General features: G+C 47.7%; 1 protein-coding gene across 5 annotated transcripts in view; it reads left to right on the top strand.

Annotated features, from left to right (window-relative positions):
* ZNF821 (zinc finger protein 821) overlaps positions 1 to 20865 on the top strand; it is a 169572-nt gene that overhangs the window by 35356 nt on the left and 113351 nt on the right. For all 5 annotated transcript variants that reach the window (XM_078669671.1, XM_078669673.1, XM_078669676.1 and 2 more), the window contains exon 2: positions 18351 to 18447. In XM_078669671.1, coding sequence (XP_078525797.1) covers positions 18351 to 18447 — 97 coding nt within the window. The remainder of the gene's footprint in view (positions 1 to 18350; positions 18448 to 20865) is intronic.

The following is a 20865-nucleotide window of genomic DNA, read 5'->3' on the forward strand; positions in this document are numbered from 1 at the left end:
GGCCGGGGGCCTGGCGGTGGGGTCCTGTGCGCCGGGGGAGGCCCTGAGGAGGATTTCGGTGCTGTCTGACGTCCAGAACGGGGCTATTTGTAGGAGATCTGGTACTGGGGTCACGAGCCGCGCACCCTCAAAATGGCGGCTTGGATCTCCGACTAGAGGAGAGAGGCTGAGGCGATCTAGACCTGAGAGGTCCCTGGCGAGACGACCCCGGGGTGAAGAGAGTCACCCGATACCACCCCTCGGTGAGTGAGCTGAGTTACAGGCCTGTTGGAGCTCGGTCCGGCCTGGAACGCCCAGCTGCGGCCTTGAAGACACCGGGAAGTTGCTGTGGGCCGATCAGGACTCCTAGTTGTGAACCCCAGGCAAGATGGCGAAGACTGAGGCGCTCTGGGCCTGAGTGGCCCCAACGTGCTGGCCGGTAGCAGTGCGGAAGCTAGAGGAGACTCCTTGCGGTTGTGGAGAGAAGTCCAGACTGCCGAGGTACGACTGGAGCCGGGGTGAACCGCTGGGCCGCGAGGGAGGCATTGCCCGTGATTTAGCCCGGGGCCTGCGGTGGTGGTTTTTTCGTGGCCTACCTCTGAGCACGGTGGCTGGAGGGAGCGTAAAGAGCTGGTTCCGGAGAGTGTGGAGTCCCGCGTCAGGCAGAGCTGGACTCGGAGTGAGGGTGGATGAATGAGGTATGGATGTGGTGGTTGCACTCCGGGAGCTTGAGTCGATGCGAGTGAGGGCGCCGAAGACTGATATTCCTCGCCCAGTGGCCTGGGGCTGGCTCAAGTGAAATTCAACTGACCCTGGGACTGTTTGATACATCCGAGGCCAGGTTTGAAACTAGGTGCATAGAAGCCCTGATGGGTGGCACCTATTGGACTGGCTCCCACCTTTCTGTACAGTGCTAGATTCATATCTGCCTGATTGGGGCACTGGCCTGATAGGCCACCAGGACTTCTGATTACAGGCTCTGGAGACACCTGGGGGGCTTTCAAGGTTGAGAGGTGAAAATGTATAATCCAGTGTCTCAGACGTGGACTGACGGTGAGATTCTTGGTCTGTGGGATCATACCGCCCGATAGTTGTTTTACAAACCACTTGCATGCAGGATGGGCAAGTCTAGAGGGAGGCAGACAGGGGCTGCACTGAAACAGGAGGAGCCGGCCCAAGACCTAGCAATGAAAGACCCTGGCAGTACCTCCCCAGAAGACCCGGTGAAGCAACAGTTGACTAGGATACTAGACGCAATAGCGGACGCCAAAGCCACACTACACCAATAAATCAGTATGGTGTCAGTGCAGTTGGGCTTACTTAGAGCGGAGCATAAGAAACTCACTGATAGAGTGAAGCAGACTGAATCCTCTATTGATGACATGGTGCTGCAGCAGCGGGCACTGTCACTACAGGTTGGAGATCTGTCTGATTGCTGGAGAAGAGAGCAGAAGATGCTGCGGGGCGGAACAGGAGGAATAACACCAGGGTCCTGGGCCTGCCGGAGGGAGCGGAGGGCAGTGACTTGGTTGCCTTCCTGGAGCACTGGTTTCAAACGGCAGTCGCGCCGGAGGGCCTGTCAGCGTTTTATACTCTGGAAAGAGTGCACTGAGTCCCTGTTGAGCCACCGGCCCTGAGGGGACTCCCACACCCAGTGGTGGCTAGGCTCCTTCACTATAATGACAGAGACACTTTGCAAAAGGCTCAGGCGATGGCCCTTATATGGTGGAGAATAGTTGGGTTTAAATTTTTCCAGAGTACACCCTGGATGTACACAAATGGCGTGCCTCTTTCTTCGAAGCTGAAAAAGCCCTGCGAGAAGAAGGCCTGCAATATTCCATGAGATTTCCTGCCTGATTACGTATATTTTTAGATGGAGAGACTCACTTCTGTGAAGATCCCAAAATGGCATGGGAGGGGATTGAGGCCTACAGAACAGAGAGAGTGCAGTCGACGCGGAGAGCTGAGGCATTTCCCGAGGGGAGAGAACCCAGGAAACGACTTAGGAGGCGGTTGGGGTGTAGTGTTCTAAAGAAACCTAGCTCCTCACAACTGAGAAGGAAAGGGCTGAGGCACTGCAGCCAATGGCTGCAATCATGCAGGACACAAAATCTCCATCGGAGGTGGGAATCCCGCTTCTTGAGAGGGACCCAGGGTTCAGGTCGGACTCCTCCTGAGGCGACAGCTTGATCCTTCGTGGTGCCCCCGAACACGTCAGATGAGATTGTATGACTTTAAGGTTTTTCGCTGCCGCGAGAGGGCTCTAGTGGGCTTGCGGGCTGCCCTCTGGGGGGCTGGGCACGGGCTGGAAATGGCCAACTTGAGCTGGCGCTCCAAAGGCAGTACTATTGTCCTGGGACAGTTCTTATTTGCCACACCACTCTAAGGTCCTTCTCACAGTGGGCCTGGACATCATCTAGTCGTTAATGTTTTATGCATAGTTTGGGCGATAGGCCGTTGCCGGAATGTCCTGGGGTCAGGGAGTTGCTCAATCTAGGGATTCTTTTTATGGTTTCTGTTACTCAGCTTGTTGTAGTGGATGCGGGTCTGCAACTGGGGGGCTAAAAATATGGGAGGGCCACAGAGCACATAGAGCGGTTGGTGAGAAGTAGTCTGTCACTATGTCGACAACACACAGGGTCGTAAGGTTTAAAATGTGGAATATTAGAGGGATGGGGTCTATGACAAAGCGTCACAATGTATACACCTACTTACGGCGGATAGCTCTCCTCCAGGAGACTAACCTAATCAAAAGTGGAGTTGACAAGTTGCACTGGAGGTGGAGAGGACAGTTGTTTGCAACCACTTTCTCGGCATATGCCCGAGGAGTATTGATCTGGACATGGCCTGGTGTTCTCTTTGATCTTACACATTTGTTGATAGACAGCAAAAGCAGATATGTACTTATTGCGGGGAGGCTGGCGGGCAGGGAGTTGATGTTGGGTAGTGTGTATGCAGCTAATATTGATGAAATCGCTTTCTTTGCTGCTCTTTCGGCTCGAATGGCTCAGTGTGTGGGGAATGCTGTGCTTGGGAGAGATTTTATTTGTGTTGCTGGTGTTACAATTGATCATTCCCACTCCCCTCCCCCGGGCGCCCAGGCTCATTGTGCAACAGCGAGCTTCCAGGGTTGGATAGATCATTGGGTGCTGGAGGACATTTGGAGAATGCAACACATAGCGGACAGAGAATACTCTTACTTCTCCGTCATACATCAGGTACACACCAGGCTTGATGCCTTTCTGTGCACACTGTCCTTTAGTGGCTGTGTTACACATGCAGAATATTTGGGAAGAACCTTCTCCGACCACAGTCTGCTCTTGATGGTCCACCAGCCTTTGAGAAAACGCCCGCCGATCCCCTTGTGTAGGCTGATCCCTTTGATGCTGGAGAATGCTTCCTTTCAGGAGTCCTTAGGCTACCTTGTCGACACATTTTTTTTAACCAACGCTCATGCAGCGTCCTCCGCATTGATGGAGTGGGAAGCATTTAAGGTGGTTGTGCGGGGACATTGCCTGGGTCAATCGATAAGGGCACAGCGGGAAATTCGGTAGGAATTGCTAGATTTAGAGGCTAGGATTAAGCATCTAGATAATGCTCAAGGGAGTGATGCCAAAGCCCTGCTGAGCTTGCAGGAGACACTGGCGAGCTACAATGACGCCCTGGAAAGGCTAAGGTGGCACAGCTACAGGGAGTACCTCGATAAGATGCAGAGGGAAGAAGGGAAAGCAGGTCTCCTACTGGCGTGGCTGATTAAACCCGAGACCCGGGGTCGCCAATCACCGAAGCTCAGACCAAAACGGGGGAGTTTTGATTTTTAATGCAGAAACAATTAATCTATGAGAGGTTATATACAGCCCTGGCACTAGTGCCACATTTCCGTATTGGGGACTTTCTAGATGATCTGCCACTAGGGCTATTAGACAGAAACATACCGGACGAGCTGGGAGGCCCGGTGACCCTGCTGGAAGTTTGCGGGGCTTTTGCAGATATGGCGACTAGACCAGATGGTCTACCTGCAGATTTTTATGCAAGATATGTAGACAAGCTAGTACCACACTTAGTGACTCTGTATGAGGAATCTCTGCATCTTGGGAATCTCCCTGAATCCACCCAGGATGCGTTGGTGATCTCTCTCCCTAAAACCACAGAGACGGGTGCCCGGATTAGGGATTATGGACTGCTGTCTATGCTCAACCTGGATTTTAAGATCCTCAGCAAAATGTTGGCACTTCGATTGCTCCCGCATATGCAAGCCCTTATACACCCCGACCAGAATGGTTTTATTCCTTCCGGCAAGACCTCCTACAACCTTCGTAGTCTTTATTCCATCCTCTACCACGTTGAGGTGAGATCCATGCAGCAGGCGGCGGTGTTTTGGGTTGACCTTGAAAAAGCCTTTGACACGGTTGGCTGACACTACCTGTTTGAGGTAATGTTGCGTATGGGTCTCGGTACAGACTGGGTGAAATGGGTACAACTCCTCTATGCCTTACCCACAGCGAAGGTTAAGACCTGCAAAACGGTGTCTTCTCAATATCAAATTAAATTGGGAAGCGGCAGGGATGCCCCCTCTCACTCTTTCTATTTGCTTTGGCAATTAAACCACTGTCAGAGTTGATCCAAAAGGGAGGCGATGGGATGGGATTCCGGTTGGATGGGCAGGTACACACCATTTCCCTGTACGCCAATGATCTGCTGATCTATGTGGGAGAGGCTGTGACGGGTAACACCTCAGCCCTCAGGTTCTTAGACAGTTTTGAACAGATATCGGGTCTGCGGGTTAACAAAAAACAGACATACTTATTTCCAATGGCGGAACCCAGGCCCATGGCCCAGTGCTGACATCAATTGGGCCCCACACTCATTTAAATATTTAGGCATCCAAATCTTCATTTAGACCCTTGAATTCGATTCTGAGCAATCTGATATGGGGAGATGGATGGAGAAGGGTGTCCCTGAAAACATTACAGCGTCATATGACTGAAGAGGGCTAGGAGTGCCGGACTTTGAGCTCTATATGTTGGCTGCCCTGCTGCAGTGGCTGGCACAATGGCTGGAGGGGGTGAATTTGGAGGGTACTTGCTAGATGGAACCCAGCACCGATCCCAAGCTATTATTCGCTAAACTGTTAGAGCCGGCGATTGTTGTTCCATACCGCTTGACACTACAGGCTACAGCCTTACAGACATGGAAACGCTGCCTGGCCAAATTGAAGGGAACCTCGAGGTACTCTTCCATGCTGCCGCTATTAGGTCTTCCCCATGGTGACCCTATGACGGCATTTACGGCTGAACAGTTGTCATCTTGGACGGAGGTGGGGCTGGAGACGCTGGGAGACCTATACCAAGAGAAAACCCTAGTCCCGTTTGCAGAGTTAATGGAGGGCTGGCGTCTCCCACCAGGCCAGTTCCTGTTATATGAGGCTTTGACTCGTACCTTTGGACAGTTATGGGGAATGGGTAGGGAGGAGCCAGGGATACACCCTGTGTTACACTCGTTGTTTACCCTGGGGACTGCGACACACCAAGTGAAGTGGCATTATGCCTCCTCATGTTCCGCGACCCTCACCCCACTAGGAGAACTCTGGGTGAAATGGGAGAGAAGTGTAGTAGGGCATTTACAGATACAGAATGGGGCAAGATTCTTCGATCCCCTAAGAAGATCTCTCAGAATACTCGCCTGAAATATACGCAATTCAACTGCCTACATATATCCTATATGACACCCCTTCGTCTCAATGTCACATACAGATGCTGATTTTATACATATGACATGGGACTGTGCCCATCTTCGTACATACGGGGAAGCGGTTTTAGTCCAGATCAAAGATGCCCTGGGATGGGAATTAAGCGGTACAAAAGGGGGTGGGGATGGACAAAGCATCTGAACCAATCAAACACTCACCCCCAGTCAAAAGATCTGGGTTTAATCCATCACCGTTCTTTATCCCACTCTGCCACCCCAGTTCAGACATGGCCATATGCAAATTAGTCTGACCCTGTGCCTCATGCGAACAGTCCAGCCTGATTACGGAAACACCCTGTTGGCCTCGATCAATGAAGAACTCTATTCCAGGCTCTGGGTCCTGCAGAACACAGCTGCCAGACTGGTACTGAAACTTCCTTCTAGATCTCCATCAATACCTAATCTTAAGCATCTTCGGTGGCTCCCTATAAAGAAGCGTACTCAATTCGAGGTTCTTTGTCTAGTGCATAAGAGCATGCGCGTAAGCGGGCCTGGCTATTTTGCAAAAAAACTCCGCTGGTACCAGCCGACTAGGGGGTTAAGGTCAAGTACCAAATTTCCTCTCACTCCATGCAGAGTTCGTACCGCCAGACATGGCAGGAGATCTTTCTCATATCTGGCACCCACCTTTTGGAATAAACATCTACCCCATCTACTCTCTATCATAGATCATAATCGATTCCACAAGGAATTAAAAACTTGGTTGTTCAACCATTAACATTATCTCCTTTTCTTTTTCCTTCGGTCTTTCTGCTTAGAGGAGTCTACGCTAGCGCCATGAGACCTCCGGGTGATATGTGCGCTCAATAAATATCCATGACTTTACTTGTCTTGACTAGCTGCAATCGAGATATCATCAGCTGGGCGGATGCTGATGGTAGAGCATTGAGTTGGGAGGAGTCGAGGGGAGTGAGAAAGCGCCCTATAGCTGACCAATGAAAGGAAGCTTTGAGGGCCTGGGAAAACCAGACGCAAATAAATAGCAGAGATGAAGAAAGTGGGCGTACACAAGAGTGACTGATACATCTTCCTAAGGTAACCTGATTACCGGAAAAGGTTCATATGGTTGAAGCGGGCATTTGTAGACAACATCGGCCATAATGAAGGGGGAAGCCCCGAACGATACGAAAGGCTGAGACAAGTTGGAAGGGTCCGCCCTACACATTAAAACTAATTTATGAGCAGTTCCCCCCACATACAAGCCCCCCTGAGAATGAACACACAACCCCACACCGCATAAGCTCTTTTACTTTTTTGATATTTTTGTTAATAGATTGTTTACGAAACAGATCCCTTATGTACAGAAGACATTGGTATGCCTCGGTCTAGGGAGGACAATGCCCGAGGGGGGGCTTGGTGAAAATTAGATTTTTCTTGAAATCTGGGTAATTGCAAATTGTGGACATGTATATAGAGTATCCAAGACCACTTCCTCCATACACACCGGGACCCAAAACTGCGGTGCAAAGTCAAGGATAGAGGTCACCCTGTAAAGTTATTCAATTCTCACCCAGCACAGCAGCCGCTGTGCGAATGCACTCCCAATCCAGCCTTGTCAAAGTATCACATCCAAAATATTACGTGTGCTCAAGTTGAAATTTTATTCATTTCAGTTCCAGCATGTATCAAACGGAATCATGAAGCAACCCCAACGCGTTTCGGCGGAAAAACACTCGCCTTGGTCACGGGTGGCTAGTTTGTTAGAAATGATTTCATTAAATAAAGATACCACTTTACAAAGTGCACATGTGATTTCCTCAGTGTAAAAATAAACAAAGGACATGGAACCTCTACATTGGCGGCCATCTTATAGTGGTGTGGATTGTAAGTAATCCTTGTACATTGTTATATACACTTTAGATGTATACTTTTATCCCACATTATTACATCATAATGCGGAACAATTTATATGCCATTCCCAGTGGAGTATGACTGCATATTTAAGCAAACAGTCTACGAAGAGTATGACTTATTATAATTTTCCCTTCAGAGTTTAACCATACTGCGGAGCATTTACTCCACTTCCATCCGAAATAAGTTCATAAAGTCTCATGGGCCAACATTTAAGGTTCCCCTGTATTGTGTCAATAAACACTTGGCCTCATGCTATCCCAATTTCTTAATTAGTTATTCTCTATCACAGTTAGTTATTCTATATCAACTGAGTAACCATATTATATAAAGTGGTTGCACGCCAGTGCGTCCATTAATGCAACTACAGCCCACGTGGGATACTTGTCACTCAGTACCGTAAATGCAATTACAAGAAACATCACAATATTGTATGTCCAAAAAGTGTCCAGAATTACATCCTACTTCCCCAGTGTATATAGAGTATGGTTATAACATTACAATGCGTCCTGAGAGAGCAAAAGATGATAATTTAAAATGTAGAACCAGGATGGTACTTGTTTATGGTTACCCCGTGTAAGATGTAAGACAAACAATTGGAAAATATGCTTTATATGTGTACACTAAAGTGCTTAACTACAAAATGTCAATGAAGATATGTTTAAAAAAATACTATGTGTTTCCTCCCATACCCTTGATTCCTCAGGTGATGAGGAATATTCGCTGTGACTGGGCGAAGTAATATTAATAGCCCCGTACTCGCCAAGAAGGGTGTGGCATGTGAACCATATACACTTCTCACTGTGCCCTTCGCCCCATCTCCCTCAAAGGGTCAATCTCCTTTTGCAGTCATAGAAACAGGTTCTGCACCCAAACTCCAGAACCCCCACCGTCATGGCTTAAGTTTGAATAGCGTAACCTGAAGGCCTTTTTAGGTCTCGCCTGTCGATGCGCATGCGCATCGAGCAAGCGAGACTATAGGGGCTCATCCAGACTTTATCTAACTTTCAAGGAATCGTGGCGATTCCTTGCAGTGCCCGTGACTTTTAAGCTCAATGCGCATGTGCATTGAGCTTAAAAGCGCGTGCACAGCCGCCCGCATTCCTCCGACACCTTTGAAGTGAAACTTAGCTTCACTTCAAAGGCCCGGCTTGTTCACACCCACATGCCGCTCTGCCCCGCTCCGCCCCCTCCCCTGAGTCATCCTGCCTGCCCCTTCCCGCCGTGTCGCATTTCTCCTCCCCCCTCCCCTCTCCCCTCTCCCCTCTCTTCCCTCCGTCTTGTTTTCTTTGATGCTGGTATTGCTGGCAGCGGCATTGCGCTTGGAGGGACAGCAACAACATAAAACTGACCATGAAGTTAATCACAGGACCCTGCAGCCGAAGGCTTCGTGCACTGAGCCCTCCCGGCATACACATAATTTTATCGCTCTCTTTCTCTCGCGCTCTCCCTACATCTATAGCTCCCCCTCCCTCTCTCCTGTCTTCCTCTGTCTCACTCTAACTGTGTTCCTCCCTCTGTCTCACTCCCCCTCTCTTTTTCCTCCTCTCTCCCTCCCTCTCCGTCTCGCAGCTTAGATTCACGTTTCTGCCTGTTTCACTCTCTCTTCCAACTCTCACCCCCCTCTCCATTTACTTACACAAATCTCGCAGATACCCCAAGCAGCGGTGCACGCAGTACCAATCCTTCTGTTATGCCACATCTCGCAGCTTAGATTCTTTCGCTCTTTCTTTTAACTCTCCACGTTTCTGCCTGTTTCACTCTCTCTTTTAACTCTCACCCCCCTCTCCATTTACTTACACAAATCTCGCAGATACCCCAAGCAGCGGTGCACGCAGTACCAATCCTTCTGTTATGCCACATCTCGCAGCTTAGATTCATTCGCTCTTTCTTTTAACTCTCCACGTTTCTTCCTGTTTCACTCTCTCTTTTAACTCTCACCCCCCTCTCCATTTACTTACACATATCTCGCAGATACCCCAAGCAGCGGTGCACGCAGTACCAATCCTTCTGTTATGCCACATCTCGCAGCTTAGATTCATTCCCTCTTTCTTTTAACTCCCCACGTTTCTGCCTGTTTCACTCTCTCTTCCAACTCTCACCCCCCTCTCCATTTACTTACACAAATCTCGCAGATACCCCAAGCAGCGGTGCACGCAGTACCAATCCTTCTGTTATGCCACATCTCGCAGCTTAGATTCATTTGCTTTTTTTTTTAACTCTTCACGTTTCTGCCTGTTTCACTCTCTCTTTTAACTCTCACCCCCCTCTCCATTTACGTTTCTGCCTGTTTCACTCAGCCACGCAACGCCACTCAGGCACGCAACGCCACTCACGCACGCAACGCCACTCAGCCACGCAACGCCACTCAGCCACGCAACGCCACTCACCCACGCAACGCCACTCAGCCACGCAACGCCACTCACCCACGCAACGCCACTCACCCACGCAACGCCACTCATGCACGCCACTCACACACGCAACGCCACGCACACATGCAACGCCACTCAGCCACTCACTGCCACTCTGCCACGCAACGCCACTCAGCCACGCAACGCCACTCAGCCACGCAACGCCACTCAGCCACGCAACGCCACTCAGCCACGCAACGCCACTCACCCACGCAACGCCACTCAGCCACGCAACGCCACTCACCCACGCAACGCCACTCACCCACGCAACGCCACTCACCCACGCAATGCCACTCACCCACGCAACGCCACTCACCCACGCAACGCCACTCACCCACGCAACGCCACTCAGCCACGCAACGCCACTCAGCCACGCAACGCCACTCAGCCACGCAACGCCACTCACCCATGCAACGCCACTCACCCACGCAACGCCACTCACCCACGCAACGCCACTCACCCACGCAACGCCACTCACCCACGCAACGCCACTCACCCACGCAACGCCACTCTGGCACGCAACGCCACTCTGGCACGCAACGCCACTCTGGCACGCAACGCCACTCTGGCACGCAACGCCACTCACCCACGCAACGCCACTCACCCACGCAACGCCACTCAGCCACGCAACGCCACTCAGCCACGCAACGCCACTCAGCCACGCAACGCCACTCACCCACGCAACGCCACTCACCCACGCAACGCCACTCACCCACGCAACGCCACTCACCCACGCAATGCCACTCACCCACGCAACGCCACTCAGCCACGCAACGCCACTCACACACGCCACTCACACACGCAACGACGCAGCAACAAACACGGAGGAATAACACACCTTTACCGCACGAACATTCACATCAATTTGGAAAAAGCCCCGTTGACGCATGTCAAATGCAACGCTACGTCACACAACGTAGAGCTGCGATTGGCTAAAAATTACGTAACGCTCATAATTACATCACCATCAATTAAAAAATAGAACGCTAACATCCCTTACGTAACAAACGTAAAGGGAATACATTGCGTAATACCCTTTACTAGAACAGAAAAAAAAAAACTTTTAATTACATACACTAAATAATTTTAGAAACGTATACACAAGCCAAGTGCGACCAAAAAACACGTACGGCAAAACGGAACACAATCCATGGCAACAAATACACCGAAATAGCAGCCATTGATAAAATAAAAATCAAATGCAAGAAGCCAGGCAGAAAGTACATGCGAGCAGAGAGACCTAATAAAATAATTACATTAGCTTTACAATAAGCAAATCAATAAACAAAAGTATAAAAGTCACAAAGACACGCTTCAATATTATGCAAATTAATTTGTCATTACCTGTCCATCGTAGCAGCTCATTCCCTGAAATAAAGAAAATATAAAAAAGAAAACACACAAAGAGAACATACACAGTGCATACATAAAACTTTTCACTACAACAATAAACAAACAAAAAAAAAAACTGTGCACGCACTACCAATCCTTCCGTTATGCCAGATCTCACAATCTTCCATCACACACGGAGCTGCTCCAGCACAGGCAACGGCAATGCAAGCTTCACTCAAACACGGAGCAGGTACAGCACAGGCAACAGCATTCCCTTACACATGGAACAGGTACAGCACCGAGAGCTGCAGTGCAATCTTCCCTCACACATACATCAGGTACAGCACAGCCGGCAGCAGTGCAAGCTTCCCTCACACACAGAGCAGGTACAGCACAGGCAGCAGCAGTGCAAGCTTCCCTCACACATAGATCAGGTACAGCACAGGCGGCAGCAGTGCAAGCTTCTCTTACACATGCAACAGGTACAGCACCGACAGCAGCAGTGCAAGCTTCCATCACACACGGAGCAGGTATAGCACAGGCAACGGCAATGCAAGCTTCACTCAAACACGGAGCAGGTACAGCACAGCCAACAGCAGTGCAAGCTTCCCTTACACATGGAACAGGTACAGCACCGACAGCAGCAGTGCAAGCTTCCCTCACACATACATCAGGTACAGCACAGGCAGCTGCAGTGCAAGCTTCCATCACACACGGAGCAGGTACTGCACAGGCAACGGCAATGCAAGCTTCACTCAAACACGGAGCAGGTACAGCACAGCCAACAGCAGTGCAAGCTTCCCTTACACATGGAACAGGTACAGCACCGACAGCAGCAGTGCAAGCTTTCATCACACATACATCAGGTACAGCACAGGCGGCAACAGTGCAAGCTTCCCTCACACACGGAGCAGGTACAGCACAGCATACCCTCAGACCCTCACCCTCAACACCTCACCCTCACTAACTTCACCCTTATCACCTCACCCACAATTCCACACCCTCACTCACCCTCACCATCACTCACCCTCACTCACACTCAACACATCACCCTCATCTACACTCAACATCACCATCACTCACCCTCAACATCTCATCCTTAACACCTCACTCTTAACACCTCACTCACCCTCACTCATCCTCAACAAGTCACACTCACTCACCCTTAACACCTCACCCTCACCCTCAATACCATTCAACACCTCACCCTCACCTTCACTCAACATCACCCTCACTCACCCTCAACGACTCACCCTCAGTTACACACACTAACACTCAAAAACGCAACAGCACTCTGCCTCTCCATCATTCACACTCTATCCATCATTCACACACTATCCATCTTTCAGAAACTCTGCATCATTCACCCACTCACCATCATTCACCCAATCTCCATCATTCACCCAATCTCCATCATTCACCCAATCTACAGCATTCACCCAATCTACAGCATTCACCCAATAGACAGCATTCACCCAATAGACAGCATTCACCCAATCTGCAGCATTCACCCAATCTGCAGCATTCACCCAATCTGCAGCATTCACCCAATCTGCAGCATTCACCCAATCTGCAGCATTCACCCAATCTGCAGCATTCACCCACTCTGCAGCATTCACCCACTCTGCAGCATTCACCCACTCTGCAGCATTCACCCACTCTGCAGCATTCACCCACTCTGCAGCATTCACCCACTCTGCAGCATTCACCCACTCTGCAGCATTCACCCACTCTGCAGCATTCACCCACTCTGCAGCATTCACCCACTCTGCAGCATTCACCCACTCTGCAGCATTCACCCACTCTGCAGCATACACCCACTCTGCAGCATTCACCCACTCTGCAGCATTCACCCACTCTGCAGCATTCACCCACTCTGCAGCATTCACCCACTCTGCAATTTGAGGAATGTTAGGCCATTTTCTTACACATAAAGAAATTTCAGGACGGAAAACAAGGGGGTCGACGGAGTATAGCATCAGATACGTTAGACACAAAAAAAACTTAACATCATTGACCTAAAAGGATGCAAGGATGTTAATCAGTCTTCGGGCCAAAAAGTAAATTTAATTCGTACGATATTACAACAATATTACACAAAGGAAACAAATACAAATATGTGGCAGGAAGCGAGGACGAGGAGATACAAAGACACAAGTGAAACAGGCAACTTTTTCGCCGGGCAATAAACAAGCACTATTCATCCGGAGAATGGGACGGTTTAAAGACAGTAGTCAACAGTTACACAAAAAACCGGACGCATACAACAATAGCACTTCTTCTCACGGAATTCCGTCTAATATAAAGCAAATATGACGAAATAAACAAAAATTCAGAAACAATCAAATTTTTCAGAGGGAAATAAACAAGAACGATTCATCCGGAAAATGGGACGCATTGAATACAATAGTCGAGATTTACACAAAAAAAGAAACGCTTAACACAATAGCATTTATCCAGACGGAATTAGTTCAAATACAATAAAACATATTACGAACATAGAAAGAGTCAGTCACAAAAATCTAACGAAAAATACATTAGTTCACTGTACATGTCGTTCATACATTGCTAAAAATACTACAGTCAGCAAAGACACAAAGTTTCATTTCATACTTCAAGTACGTCAATAACAAATTATCCGACTACTTCAGCATCACACAAAAAAATAATAAAAAAACAACTTACATCAATATATTACAACACATTTACCACTTCGAAATGAAACAAACCCCTTTTGTATGTCAAATTACCAAAAAAAGGACATTAATACATTACATTACAGTTTAACAAAACATATGCATTACACATCGGCAATAAAAAACACTACTTTATGTTACATTACAAACATTTACAAATATTACGAGTGAATTAAATAAATTTAGCAAGTATTTAAATTTTACATAGTATATATACTACATTACATTACATTAAAATAAACTTAGGAATACATTCTTACCTGTCAAACGACGCAGCAACACCACCGGGACAAGAACACGCCTTCCGCGCACCAACATTCTCGATCAATGGGGAATTCAACGGTTGACGTATGCAAATCGGAACGCTACGTCAAAAACGTCGCGCTCCGATTGGCTAGAAAAATACGTAAACAAAAAACACACACAACTCAAAAATAAACTAGACCGCTAAACATAGCAGACGTCGACGTGACGCTATACGTCGGCCATTTTAAAAAAAAAATAAAAACGAGACTACACAAACATGTTACAAAACATACACATAGTTAGTACAATACATACACATTTAAAATTACATACTAATATACACATAAGACTGAAGTAATACAAAGGGGACACCTTTAGTTACAAACAACACATTACTTAATTATTATTAACATATACACACACTCTTAACATCACCCTCACACAACAAAACTATCACACTCTTTCACACACGCTCAGTAACGCTAAAACAACCACGCAACGCCACTCAGGCACGCAACGCCACTCACGCACGCAACGCCACTCAGCCACGCAACGCCACTCAGCCACGCAACGCCACTCACCCACGCAACGCCACTCAGCCACGCAACGCCACTCACCCACGCAACGCCACTCACCCACGCAACGCCACTCATGCACGCCACTCACACACGCAACGCCACGCACACATGCAACGCCACTCAGCCACTCACTGCCACTCTGCCACGCAACGCCACTCAGCCACGCAACGCCACTCAGCCACGCAACGCCACTCAGCCACGCAACGCCACTCACCCACGCAACGCCACTCAGCCACGCAACGCCACTCACCCACGCAACGCCACTCACCCACGCAATGCCACTCACCCACGCAACGCCACTCACCCACGCAACGCCACTCACCCACGCAACGCCACTCAGCCACGCAACGCCACTCAGCCACGCAACGCCACTCAGCCACGCAACGCCACTCACCCATGCAACGCCACTCACCCACCCTCAACCCCTCATCCTAACTCGCAATAACCCTCCCTCACCCTCACCCTCACTCACTCTCACTCTCACTCACCCTCAACACCTCACTCACCCTCAACACCTCACTCACACTCAACTCCTCACTCATCCCCACCCTCACTCACCCTCAACACCTCACCCTCACACAGTGCAATAGGTCTCGTAGGATTTTTAGTTACAGCTTTTACAATTGTTTATTGCTTTTTTGATTTGTAATTCTTTAGCATTGGCAAAAAAAAATAAAAATGCAAAAGATTTACAACAAAAAACCCATAAACAATTCTAAATGCACTAACTCTAATGCTGCGAGACCTATTGCATTTCCAATGCTTGTTGTTTTTTAAACCTCCTCAAGTGGTGGATGTTATTTTATGTGCCAGCAAACACTCCACAAAAATGGTGTACTTTAGAAGATGCGTGAGCTCTTTAGGTTCTGTATGTACAATTCAGTTAATCCTTTTCTACACACTTATCAATATCCTGTGATTCACCCTGTCTTTAGGACAACAGGGATTTACAGTGGACACAGTTAAGGGCTACTTATCAGCATTTTCAGCCTTTCTCTGTTTTCTGACCAGCCGTCTCTGTTCAAGTACTCGAAAGTCATGAAGTTTCTGAAGGGCCTCAAAGCAAGTTTCCCCCTTCTCCTTTCATAATGCTGCTGTGGGACCTAAATCTTGTTCTCATGTTTTTAATGAGTTTCCCGTTTGTCCCACTACACAGTTGCCAATTGCGATTGCTTACTCTCAAGATGTTTTTTCTTGTAGACCTCAATTCGGAGAAGCGTGTTAAAGAGTTGCGGGTGCTGAAAATAGAGCCAAGCTTTACTGCTTTCTTTTCTGATGAGTTGGTTCTCTGAACCTGGGCTGTATTTCTGCCCAAAGTGGTTGTGTCCTTTTATTTATACCATTCTATCACCCTGCTACTTTCTTTCCTCCCCACATCCTAGGAAAGAGGAAGAGAGACTTTGTGAACAATACAGTACGTCAGGAGTTTGGTCAGCTTCTTTATTGACCAAACCAAGGAGTTCAGAGTTGGTATTCAGCTATTCATCTGCTACTTTGGTAAGATGAAGGGCAAGGTGGTGCACAAGAGGAAGCTGTTGAGGGGGATTATCTACTATATTAAGATATGTTATTGCTGTGGTTCACAAGGAACCTCCGGAAAGTATTAGGGCTCACTCTACCAAGGCAAAGTCTTCTACCTCAGCTCTGGCAAGGGGACTCCCAGTTGCAGAGATCTGCAAAGTGGCAACTTGGGCCTCTTTCCACACTTTTGCAGAGCGCTGTTGCTCGGACTAGAAAATGTGGAGGGAAGGTGACTTTGCTTACTTTGCACTTCAGGACTTCTTAGTTTAATCAATTATTCATACACCTCATGGTTGAATACTGCTTGGGGAATATATTCGAAAGGTGAGGAATCGGGCGAGGTGTGTCAGTGAGTTGCGGGTGCTGAACATAGAGCCAAGCTATACTGCTTTCTTTTCTGATGAGTTGGTTCTCTGAACCTAGGCTGCATTTCTGCCCAAAGTGGTTACGTCCTTTCATTTATACCATTCTATCACCCTGCTACTTTCTTTCCACCCCATATATTAGGAAAGAGGAAGAAAGACTTTGTGACCAAGATTTAGGTCAGCTTCTTTATTGACTAAACCAAGGAGTTCAGAGTTGATTATCAGCTATTCATCTGCTATGTTGGTAAGATGAAGGGCAATGTGGTGTACAAGAGGAAGCTGTTGGGGGGATTATCTAATATATTAACATATGTTATGCTGTGGTTCACAAGGACTCACTCTTCCCAGGCAAATTCTTCTACCTCAGCTCTGGCAAGGGGACTCCCAGTTGCAGAGATCTGCAAAGTGGCAACTTGGGCCTCTTTCCACACTTTTGCAAAGCGCTATTGCTTGAAAATGAGGAGGGAAGGTGACTTTGCTTACTTTGTACTTCAGGACTTCTTAGTTTAATCAACCATTCAAACACCTCCTGGTTGGGTACTGCTTGTGGAATATATTCAAAAGGTGACGAATCCGTATGTAGAAGTATCCATCAGAAGAAAAATTTACTTACCTTCTGTAATTATCTTTCTGTTGGAACCTCTCTACCTGCAGATTCCTCACCGACCCCTCCCCCCCCCCCCCCCGTTTTCTTGACTTGTTATAGAGCTCCGAGTTCTATAAATGGTACTGTACCTTACTTAGTTCATGTCGGTCTGATCATGTTCCCCTTAAAGGTGTATAAAATGGACGAGAAACTAATGTCAGCGCGCTGGTGGGGGTGCTTTATTGCTCCACTGGTGACACAAGGGTGCCACTTCCGGTGCCGAGACAGAACCAGCACCCCTTACCGGAGTGGATAGCTATTGAGAAGTTTCTGGATTCAGTCTCATGCCTGGTATATATAAAAGTTAGGAATCTGTATTTTTGTTTTTAACCAATTTTATTGAGTTTCAGTAAGCATATAGCACTTCACGGCACATTGGTAGGCAGTACATCTACATCATTGCTCATTACAACTATAGGCAGCAAGTAACATGACAAATCATTGCAAGTGTACAACGACAGTCCTGGACTTTATCATTGGTGTTGCTGCGATACGTTAGTCCAATATACAAACAGTGTAATGGAGGGAGGGGGGATATGCAGGTTGATCAAATATATACCAGAAAGAGTATTACAGAGGTAACTTTTTCTTTAGGAGGCAGTTCCTTTACAGGCAAGGCAGGTACTCTGCTTTGGCAAACATTCCCTGCTGCTCCTTGCTTCCCATTAATTCCTTGCACAGAGAGTAGGCAAGAGAGGCAGCGGTGTGCAAGCACAACAAAAGTGCTGCTGTTGTCGTGTCCGCTGCCCTGCCTTGCTTACTGCCTGCTGCAAGACGAGTTTGCTTCTGCTACTGTAGTATGTATGTCCTGCCAGGGTCGCGAAGCTCTTTGAAAACCATACTGTTGAAGTGAAGTGCCTGGTTTAATCATGTTTTAGAGGGTAGGTTTTCTTTCAAATCAGTGATGAATGAGGCAGACTGGTGACATGGCATGCCTGCATCTTGTTCTTTTTAGTTACCATCCTTACCTCTTTCAGGCTCATCTTCAGCAGAGCAGACAGACCATAGCTAGCGTGCTTCGTGGTGCAGGGGACAAGATGGACTCCAACCTTTGCTTCCCATCCTCCTTGCAAGGTAAGATGGGTGAATCAAATCAAATACTTTATTCGGCCCTTAACGGCCCATTAAAGTCACAGAAAATGCAATAAAGTATTACATTAAAAACAGATTAAAAAGAAAAAAGAAGAAAAAAAACACATCTTTCTACCATAAACATTCTCATTTGCAAAAGTGCATTGAAGCTGATATATTAGTGGGCCCGCCCTCACCCCCACGGGATCACCAAAAGTACATTTTAAATATCACATAAGAATAAATAAATATTAAATACAACAGAATGTAAAAGAGTATATGCAGGGAACACAGGTAAGACAGGTAGTGTTCAAAGTGGCATTCCATTTGATAGCGGTGGACAGTTCGAGGTATATTTTGTTGTTGTACTTTGAGGTGTAGTCTAGTCTTTACTGATTATGGTTCAATAGCAGATTTGTCTTTCCTGCCAGTAGGTGCTTCTTTGCCATTCCTGCGCGCTCTCTCTTTGAGGAAGCAGTTGGAGTTTCACTTGAATCCCCCACAGAGCCACTTCTCTATTTTGTTTTGGGAACGGGGATATGTTCTCTGTTTCAGGGCTGTTAAGTGCACTTTCATGTTCCCCAGGATGTCCTCTGTTAATGAGATACTTTGGCAACTTCGGACAGTCTTGCTGATTAGTCACCTTTTCCCCCACATATCCAGTCTTTGATGTCAGTTCCACTCTGGACTCTGATAGCCTTTCAAAGAGTTCCAAAGGAGACTTCTTTTTACTCATGTTAAACCTCTCTTGCTGTGCTTCTCTCCTCCTCCTTTATTTTTTACATAACTGAAATCATTTTAGGCTTTTGTCTTTACCCTTTTGTCTGCCCACCGTATCTTTTATGTTTTATGATTTCGATGATTACAAGTATTTCCCAGTAGAGAGCTGGGATGGGTGCCACCCTGTATGCGCTGGCCTTCCTACACAATAAGCAGCTTTCACGCTGGCAAGATGGCAGAATAGAAATGCTATGGATCAGTCCTGCACAACCCCCACATTATGACACAGAATGTGCCCACAGAGAAATGTGAACAAAAACGGCAAAAAGTACCTGTGGATTTACATCCCGCACATGAATCTGCAGACAAAATAAGCGCATGGCGCCTCTGCTACAGTAGAAAACTATTGCGAATGATCCTCACTGAATCACGCGATTCATGAGCATATACGGGAATGAGCGCGAACTGATGGCTGTGAGCATGTAGCACCAGGGCACCTCACTGCACACAGCTAATTTTCATGACTGGGGCAATGATCAATGCTATACAACTTAAGAGAGGTGAAAAGAACAGTAATAGGAGGTGCAGTAACGTCAAGACTTGCGGGGGGAGGATCGCAACACCGGCTAGTATTTCCCAACTTGGTAAGTGCTCTGCAAGCGAAGAGTTGAGCTGAACTATCTGGGAAGACTTAACTAGGACTTGACTAATACATAGTGCCAATATCGACAACACGCTCCCCATCACACACACAGCAATCTCCTGATGAAATAAACACACAAGACACCTTTTTCATGGAGAAAATTGCATACCGAAATATGCCAACATGGTGGATCCGCTTACGTGCTATCCAAGGGCAGACAGCCACTCTGCTTCCTGCCCACCTGATGATCCAAATTGCACCGTGGCACTAACCAATCGGGGCGCGCCGGACCCCTAGGGGGTTCCCACAACACTGGGCTGTCGCGTGTGCCATCATGCGGCACTAAGGCGGCTGCCCTCCTATGGGGCCCCCTGCGTGGTCCGCGGGCAGCCACAGAGCCGGGGTAAACAGGTGCAAGAAAATACCAGTACAGGGTGAAATCTTGGTCAAAGGACAGAAAACTAAAGCTGTGCAGCAAAATAAAATAGACCAGTATGCAGTAAAAACAAAAATGGGCTCAGCAGGAAAACACTGGTGTGGCAGCAGTAACATAAACTACATGTGGAGCCCATTTCGGCTCAGATATTGCAAGCAATTTAAAGTTAAAAGCCGGCACTAGAAAACAAAATAGATGTTTGTCCGTAGAGGTTAACTTGCTCTGGACAGATTTATGGAAAGCTGCAGACTAAAGGACGAAGAAGCAATAGGGAAAAGCCTGCAGACAAATGTGAAAACACTGCAAAACAAAGTATGAATCCTCTCTGAAATGACTTATCATTGAGAGCAGGCCAGAAAATGCAGAGGGAAGGACGGGAAGGAGCAGCCTCAGATTCCTGTGGGTCACAGAGCCCGCGGAGGGCCAGTATATAGACTAGTTCTTTGATAAATGGATAATAGAAGTCCTAAAGCCATAGGCACTAACATCAATGCCCTGTTCTGGAGCACCACCAGGAGACATCACTGCCAACATACTTCACTGTAGGGACAAAGATTTAATGTTGCGAAATGTAGTACAATCTGAATTGCCACACTATTAAAATAGGGCTTTAATGGTATTC

Source organism: Lissotriton helveticus, chromosome 12 (assembly GCF_964261635.1).
Source record: "Lissotriton helveticus chromosome 12, aLisHel1.1, whole genome shotgun sequence".
NCBI lineage: Eukaryota > Metazoa > Chordata > Amphibia > Caudata > Salamandridae > Lissotriton > Lissotriton helveticus.